This window comes from Dendropsophus ebraccatus, chromosome 7 (assembly GCF_027789765.1).
Source record: "Dendropsophus ebraccatus isolate aDenEbr1 chromosome 7, aDenEbr1.pat, whole genome shotgun sequence".
In the NCBI taxonomy this organism is placed as follows: domain Eukaryota; kingdom Metazoa; phylum Chordata; class Amphibia; order Anura; family Hylidae; genus Dendropsophus; species Dendropsophus ebraccatus.
Window position 1 is genome coordinate 116,720,284 of NC_091460.1, and position 8,235 is coordinate 116,728,518.

The 8,235-nt window shown below is 44.7% G+C and overlaps 1 protein-coding gene across 4 annotated transcripts in view; it reads right to left on the bottom strand.

Annotated features, from left to right (window-relative positions):
* USO1 (USO1 vesicle transport factor) overlaps positions 1–7,271 on the bottom strand; it is a 44,991-nt gene extending 37,720 nt beyond the window's left edge. For all 4 annotated transcript variants that reach the window (XM_069978282.1, XM_069978280.1, XM_069978281.1 and 1 more), the window contains exon 1: positions 6,977–7,271. In XM_069978282.1, the coding sequence (XP_069834383.1) occupies positions 6,977–7,045 (69 nt within the window). In that variant the 5' untranslated portion in view covers positions 7,046–7,271. The remainder of the gene's footprint in view (positions 1–6,976) is intronic.
* Between the last annotated feature and the right edge of the window lie 964 nt (positions 7,272–8,235).

Genomic DNA, 8,235 nt, shown 5'->3' on the forward strand with positions numbered 1-8,235 from the left:
CCCCTAGCAACCAATCAGATTCCACCTTTCATTTTCCAAAGAGTCTGTGAGGAATGAAAAGTGGAATCTGATTGGTTGCTAGGGGCAACTGAGCCAGTTTCACTTTACACCATGTTTGATAAATCTCCCCCATTGTTTGACAGATATAGACTGACTATTCCCCATGTGCTGCTTTGTTTGATAACCTGTTGCCCTTGGTTACGGCCTACCAGGCAACCGCTCGATTGGGTCACTCATGCTCAGTTCAGTCACATGACCTGTCCCATTAGTACTGGCAGGTGGTTTTCACTTCAACGTAGTTCAGACTTTCACATGTAATGTCACATTTAAGTGGGCGTCTCGTTATAATGACGGCCGCGAATAATGATCATTTACATCACCCACGGCTGTTATTATAACAAGATGGCCACCAATTCCCGCTATATTCCCAAAGTGGGAACATAGCCCTTATTGGACAGTGTGTTTTGTGTCAGTCTGACCAGTAAGTGGTCAGACTGACAGATATATACCAGCCAGACCACTGCTTTTAGAGCAGAGAGGTGGTCAGTAACCTAAACAACGAACTCAACAATGGGAGGGAAAGCAGCATATCAGGAAAAGGAAATACATTTACTAAACTAATGTATTTGCAAACATATCTAACTCAACGAGCCAAATGAGATTAACAATATTTGTTGAAATAGGAATACCCCTTTAAATTGACACCCGGGACTGATTTCAGCATTTTCACTTCCTAAATCGTACGTCACTCCTTCTCGAATTGTAAAATGAAAAATGGCGGCACAGAGGATATATCTAACAATGCTCCACCGCCTCCTTCATATTTATTCTAATCTACAGGAGCCAAAAATTCACCACCTGACCTCTGACGTTACTGTGGAACAGACCTTGGGAACCAGTATTAAACCCTTAAGGTCAAAGCCAATTTTCGTTTTTGCGCTTTTGCTTTCTCCATTTTATGTTTAAAAGTCCATAGCGCTTGCATTTTTCACCTAGAGACTTATATGAGCGCTTATTTTTTGCTAAACCAATTTTCCTTTGCAATGACAGGCATTATTTTTCCATACAATATACTGCGAAACCGGGAAAAAATCACTTGCGCTGTCAAATTGAAAAAAAAAACCTAATTTGTTTTGATTTCGGGGAGTTTTGCATTTACGCCGTTCGCCCTATGGTAAAACTGACTTGTCATGCATGTTCCTCAAGTCGTTACGATTACAATGATATGTAACATGTATAACTTTTTTTATTACCTGAGGGCTTTTAAAAAATGTAAACCATATATATGTTCCTTAAAATCGCTCTATTCCCAGGCTTATAGCGCTTTTATCCTTGGGTCTATGGGGCTGTGTGAGGTGTCATTTTTTGCGCCATGATGTGATCTTTCTATCGGTACCTTGATTGCGCATATGCGACTTTTTCGATCACTTTTTATTAAATTTTTTCTGGATTTGATGCAACCAAAAATGCGCATTTGCGAGATCAGTAATGTGATTAATTAATAGTTTGGGCGTTTATGCGTGCGGCAATACATAGTAACATAGTAAATAAGGTTGAAAGAAGACAAGAGTCCATCAGGTTCAACCTAGGGAAACCCTACTGTGTTGATCCAGGAAAGGCAAAAACCCCCACGAGGCAGACGACAACCACCCCACCACAGGGAGAAAACTCCCGCCCCCCCCCCCCCCCCCCCCCCAACTCCAATGGCAACCAGAACAATCACTGGATCAACTTATCACCGGAAATCTAATGCCCATAACTGTTCAAGAAAAGTATCAAGGCCTCCGTTGAACTTATTTAATGAATCGGCCATGACAACCTCATGTGGCAGAGAGTTCCACAGTCTTACCGCTCGTACAGTAAAGAACCCGCGTCGATGCTGATGATAAAATCTTCTTTCCTCTAGACTTAGAGGATGCCCCCTTGTCATGGTTCCAGACCTAGGAGTAAAAAGACCACTACAAAGACCTCTGTACTGTCCATTCATATATTTGTACATTGTGAACAGATCGCCCCTAAGACGTCTTTTTTCTAGTGTAAATTACCCTCAAGCTTGATAACCTGTCCTGGTACTGTAACCCACCCATTCCTTTAATGACCTTTGTCGCCCTCCTCTGCACCCGCTCCAGTTCAGCTGTGTCCTTCTTATATACCGGTGCCCAAAACTGTACACAGTATTTCATATGTGGTCTGACTAGTGATTTATAAAGAGACAAAACTATGTTCTCATCTTTAGCATCTATACCTCTTTTGATGCATCCCATAAATACCAAATATGTTTATTTATTTGTTTATTTATTTATTAATTTATATTTATAAAATGGGAAAAGGGGGGTGATTTGGACTTTTATTAGGGGAGGGTATTTTTTATTAATAAAAACACTTTTTTTACATAAACTAGAAGTCCCCCTGGGGGACTTGTATATCCACAGCACTGATCTCTCATAGAGATCAATGCCGTGTATATACACAGCAAAGATCGATTACATCGGTCATAGATTGCTTTGGCCTGCTGCAGGCCACAGCAATCTATTGCCGAGCCAGGATCAGCGTCATTGCGACGATGAGGCCCGGCAAGGGCAGAAGAACGGATCGCCCCCCCCAACCCCCCCCCCCCCACCCGCAATCGCATCGCGGGGGGAGATCCGTCCCACTAGACACCAGGGATGTGAAGTGTAAAGCACTTCAATGCAGCTGTCAGGTTTGACAGCTGCATTGAAGTGCTTAATTAGCCGGCGCGGACCCCACTCTGAACACCACCCGCGGCACCATGACGTACCAGGTACATCATGCGTCGCTATATGAGAATTGTCTATTTTGCCCCCATAGAAACCTTGCTGAACAGCAGTCGGGCATTAGAGGAGAGTGACCACAGACATGAGAGATTGCCACCATGAACAGGTCCGGTTAGTTGACCTCACTGACCATGTTATTCCAATAGGATAAGTGGCTGTAATAAAATAATAATAATAATAATAATAATAACAATAACAATAATAAATGAGAGGTTGTCCCAATGCACCTGCAATTTTCATGTGATCCTGGTGATGTCAGAGGGATCAACTGACCTCTATCCGCTGTCTTGGACCAGCCTGAGATCCCTGCACACATTTAGTCACAGAATTTATTCCCATGTCCCAATACATTGGAAACACCCGCTCTGCCAATCAATGCCTTAGACAAGTCCCCCTTCTGGCTAGGGACTGGCTGAGCAGGTAGTTCCTATGCAGTGGCATGGAGAGCAGGAAGCTCTGAGCAAAGGGACAGTCACTGGCAGGGGATCAGTGGCAGGTGAGTACACACGCTATTTTTTCATTGAGTCAATAATATATTTCTCTTTAGGGAGCTCTCACACATGGGATCAGTAGATGATGTCATGTTTATGGGGGATTCCGTATGTTAGATTTCAGCACATCCAATGCTTTGCTTCTGCTGGAAATAAGTCACTGCTGAAGGTAAGCTGCTGACATATTTACGATGGATCGGAGTGACACAGCAGCAATGACTCCTCTCAGCCAGTGACTATAGAGCAGGCGTTTCCTGCCCAAAGGAATCAGAAAGGAAGCCGTAAGAAGAGAACAAAAGAAACCGCTCTCTCACTTAGGCTGGGTTCACACTGCGTTTTTGCAATCCGTTTTTTTTTTCATCCGTTTTTTGCAAAAAATGGATGAAAAAAACGGATACATTTGTGTGCATTCGTTTTGATTCGTTGATACGTAGCTGACACTATTTTTGTGTCCATTAAAAAAAAAAAAACGGATCCGTTTTGATTTTTTTTTTACAATGGAAGTCAATGGAAAAACGGATCAAAACGGATGCACACAAATGCATCCGTTTTTTTCATCAGTTTTTCATCCTTTTTTTGCAAAAAACGGATTGCAAAAACGCAGTGTAAACCTAGCCTTAAACAGCAGAAGCTCGGAATCGGGGAAGGCGAGTATGCCTAATCTATTTTTACAGCACCTGGAACCCATTAAAAATAAATTCCTATGCCCAGAAAAGCCCTTTAAAGGGGTACTCCAGCAAAACATTTTTTTCAAATCAACTGGTACTAGAAAGTTATACAGATCTAAAAATCCCTTCTATTTGTATCTCATGCCTTCCAATATTTATCAGCTGCTGTATGTCCTACAGGAAGTGCTCTCTGCTGCCACCTCTGTTCGGGACAGGAACTGTCGAAAGCAGTAGTAAATCCCCATAAAAAACAACTTCTGCTCTGGACAGTTCCTGACATGGACAGAGGTGGCAGCAGAGAGCACTGTGTCAGATTGGAACAAATACATCACTTCCTGCAGGACATACAGCAGCTGATAAGTACTGGAAGACTTGTGAATTTTAAATAGAAGTAAATTACAAGTTTGTATAACTTTCTAAAACCAAATGATCTGAAAAAAAATATATACATACCCCTTTAAAAAATGGCCCTTGTTTCCATTAGATGTATCCACGTGTTATCCTGTGAGGGTCAGGACAGTATACAGTCCAAATGTAGGCACAGTTTAGCGCCAGTGGAGTCTGAATCCTGTGCAGTATTTTTATTTTCAGACAAACCCGAGCATGCTTGAGGTTCGCTCCTCTCTAAGGCCCTATTCATATGTCCTGCAAACTTGACCGTCATTGCGGATCCGCAATGACAGATGACATTATTGCCCATTGATTTCTATTGTGCTATTCACACATTCTGCTTTTTCACTGATCCGCAATCTGTTCCTTGACACAAACGGGACATGTCCTAGTGCAGGTGGTAAGTGAGGTATCGATTAGCCAATAGAAGTCTATGGGATTCGTGATTTGTTTTTCAGACGTCACGGATGTCTGTAAAAAAAAGGCGCATCAGATCTAAGCAAACTGGTTAACTTTTATTTCACCAGTTCAACATTTTTGCTGATGCGGATACGAATGAACTACGGACCTCAAAAAAAATCACTGGACAAGTGAATAAGGGCTAATTGTGAAGGCTTCCTATGGAATCTATTTTTGAGGTCAATAGAACTTAATAGCCAAAAAAAAATTCACATTCTTTGAGTCATAGGGTCTCAGTCTCACGTCCAGTGATTTATAAGGACTGTGATTTTAGTCCGGTAACTATATGCGTGATCACTGGAAACCATGTGTGACTGCATCCGTTTTTACACTGATCGCATCATCCCAGTATGTATTCCAGGCATCCCACCCCACTCTATGACATGCTGAGCCTTATAGTCCCCTCTCTAGCATGCTGAGCCTTGTACTCCCCTCTATATCATCCTGAGCCTTGTACTCCCCTCTATATCATGCTGAGCCTTATAACCCCCCTGACATGCTGAGCCTTATAGTCCTCTCTATATCATGCTGACCCCTGTAACCTCCCCTCTGACATGCTGAGCCTTGTAGTCCTCTCTATATCATGATGGGCCTTGCATTCCACTCTATGTCATGTTGAGCTTTGTACTAGTCTCTATGAAATTCTGAGCCTTGTATTCCTCTCTGTCACGCTGGGCCTTGCTGTCCCCTCTATGGCATGCTAAGCCTTGTAGTCCCCCTGTATATGACATGCTGAGCCTTGTAGTCCCCCTGTATATGACATGCTGAGCCTTGTAGTCCCCCTGTATATGACATGCTGAGCCTTGTAGTCCCCCTGTATATGACATGCTGAGCCTTGTAGTCCCCCTGTATATGACGTGCTGAGCCTTGTAGTCCCCCTGTATATGACGTGCTGAGCCTTGCAGTCCCCCATATATGACACACTGCAGCCTTATAATCCACACTATCCTCACCTATAGTGCAGATCTCGCAGTCCTGCACCCACACTCCGGTCTCCAGCCCCAGCGGATCATGCAGCCCACTATGCTAAACACATAGGTCCGCAGGGACTGAGGCACTTGCTAGTGACCCCGATGGGGAATACAGCCACCGAGGAGACTTCACCGGGCCCAGGGACGCGTCTAGGGAATCAGTGAAAAACACAAATCCCATAGAGTTGTATTAGGGGATCCGTGCCGCCATCGTGCTCCGCACTAGAACATTTCATATTTCTTCGCGGCACAGATATTTTGAATAGAATCATAAGACTCAATGGCCCCTTATATTTTCCGTGGTCGCTGGATGTGTGAATAAGGCCTAAAATGGCTGCTCTACAGCTCAGAAAAACAAAGGGTAAAGACTGTGTGTGAACAAAGCCTAAGACTATGTTCACACAATGTATGAGACTGGACGTTCTGTGACTCGGCCAGGTCACGGAACGGCCGGTCTCTGAAAAGATCATCCCGGCCGGTACTGCAGATGATCTTTGCAGCCGCAGAGTTCTGATGCGGGCGCATCCGCATGCACCTGCATCAGAACTCCCCACTGCACACTATGGAGCGTGAGGCCGGAGCCGCTCGCTCCATAGTGTGCACTGACAGGGTTTTCTGCGGGGGATCCCGGCCGGAGTGTATACTATGTGTATACACGCCAGCCGGGATCCCATAGACAGCAAGGTAACGTATATTTCCGTAATAATCAAGGCTGTTGTTTTACAAAAATATACGTTGTGTGAACACAGCCTAAGCTTGTATGTACGCACAAAGGTCATCTGTGACAACACACACACTCAGCACATAAAAACCGCTCCCCATATAAACCACCAATGAATGGAAACCTTGGCATCTCCACAACCTGATTTGTAGCATGCCAGTCATGCCAGTCACTGGCCCCCCCAGATGGCACAGACAAGAATAGAGGGGCGCAATGCTCTGCTGACCTCCCTGATGTTCCCTATAACTACAGCAATGATCCCTATCATCTAGCTTTTGCGAAACTACAACTCCCAGCATGCCCTGGCAGCCGCAGGCTGCCAGGGCATGCTGGGAGTTGTAGTTTTGCAACAGCTGGAGGAGCACTGGATTATATTTGTATTGAAGTACTAGGTTACCAGCCTGTACACATGACGTCACACGTAATAATGACATCATCAGACCCATGCCATGGATAATAAGCAGAAGCTGCTGTCACTCACAGTCTCGGCTCCAGAGGGCTGCACCCCGGAGCTCTGCTGACCTCCCATCACTCCCCGGAGGAAATTCATGGTGAAGGCTGCTGTCACGTGTCACCGTGCCGGAGAAGCGGGATTCGGGGGGGAGCACAGAGCCCCAGCAATGGACAGACAGGCCCCGGTGCTGCTGTGAAGACGCGGCGGGGTGAAGGGTGAAGAAGGGGGCGGAGGATGCGGCCAGTGTACACACAGCAGAGGTGTGATGACGTGGGCATTCAGGAACGACAACCAGGAAGCGGTTGGGGCGCGGCGCATGCGCGGAGGACGTGGCGGTGACGTGTACGGGCTGATGTCACGTGATTTTCACATAACAGTTGTCTGGGGAGAGCTGGCGGCTGCGTGTGGTAATAGGGAGTCCTCCCCCCGGAGCCCAGGATGCATTACAATCTTTTCTTCTCAGGAGGACTCTGTATAAAACAAACATAATTTCTGACAACAAATAAATGTGCTTGTGCCCCCATAACCCAGTTGATAAGGTTAAATTTATATGTTGACCTCTCTCTATGGAGAGAAGCCAAAAACCCAGGTAAAGGATGGTTTTTTAATTATATCTAGAGTTGGAATCCTGCAGTATTACCAGCTCGTTACTTATACGTCATGGACACAGATAAGACAATGTATCATGATTATAAGCCTGGAGAAAATGGCCCAAGTTTTATTATGGTAATCACATTTTATAGACAGATAAAATATAGGGTGGTAACAAATGCTAATAAGACATAGATGAGGCGGTGCTAGTGATTTAGATATTCAGTCATGCGCAATGGCATCTATATTAGTATTCATTATTATTATTCAAAAAGGTTAAAACAATACATTCTGTGCAATGATACTTTCCCATTATTCCCACTGTAACAGACAGGCAGCTTTCCTCTGAGAATGGCCTTGAACGCTGATAAACATGTCTCTGAGGGAAATAGTTCTTGAGACAAAACATTCTTTCTAGTGTCATATCAGAAGTTTTCCAAGGTAAGAAATGGTCCAACTATAAGTTAACCCTATCAGGGACTCTCTAATGTGCTGGAGCTTCTGAGCAAGAGGCGTATATATATGTAGTCATACAGGTACGGTGCAGGTAGGTAAAATCGTATCGCTGGCCTTATCATTCCCCCATTTGACATCCGTGGAGCATGGATATGGTTCATCACTGGTGGTTGGGTCGTAGCCGGAGGTTTTAAGGACTCTACCCTCAGTCGCAGGTTGATCAAGGGACCACAGGTGAA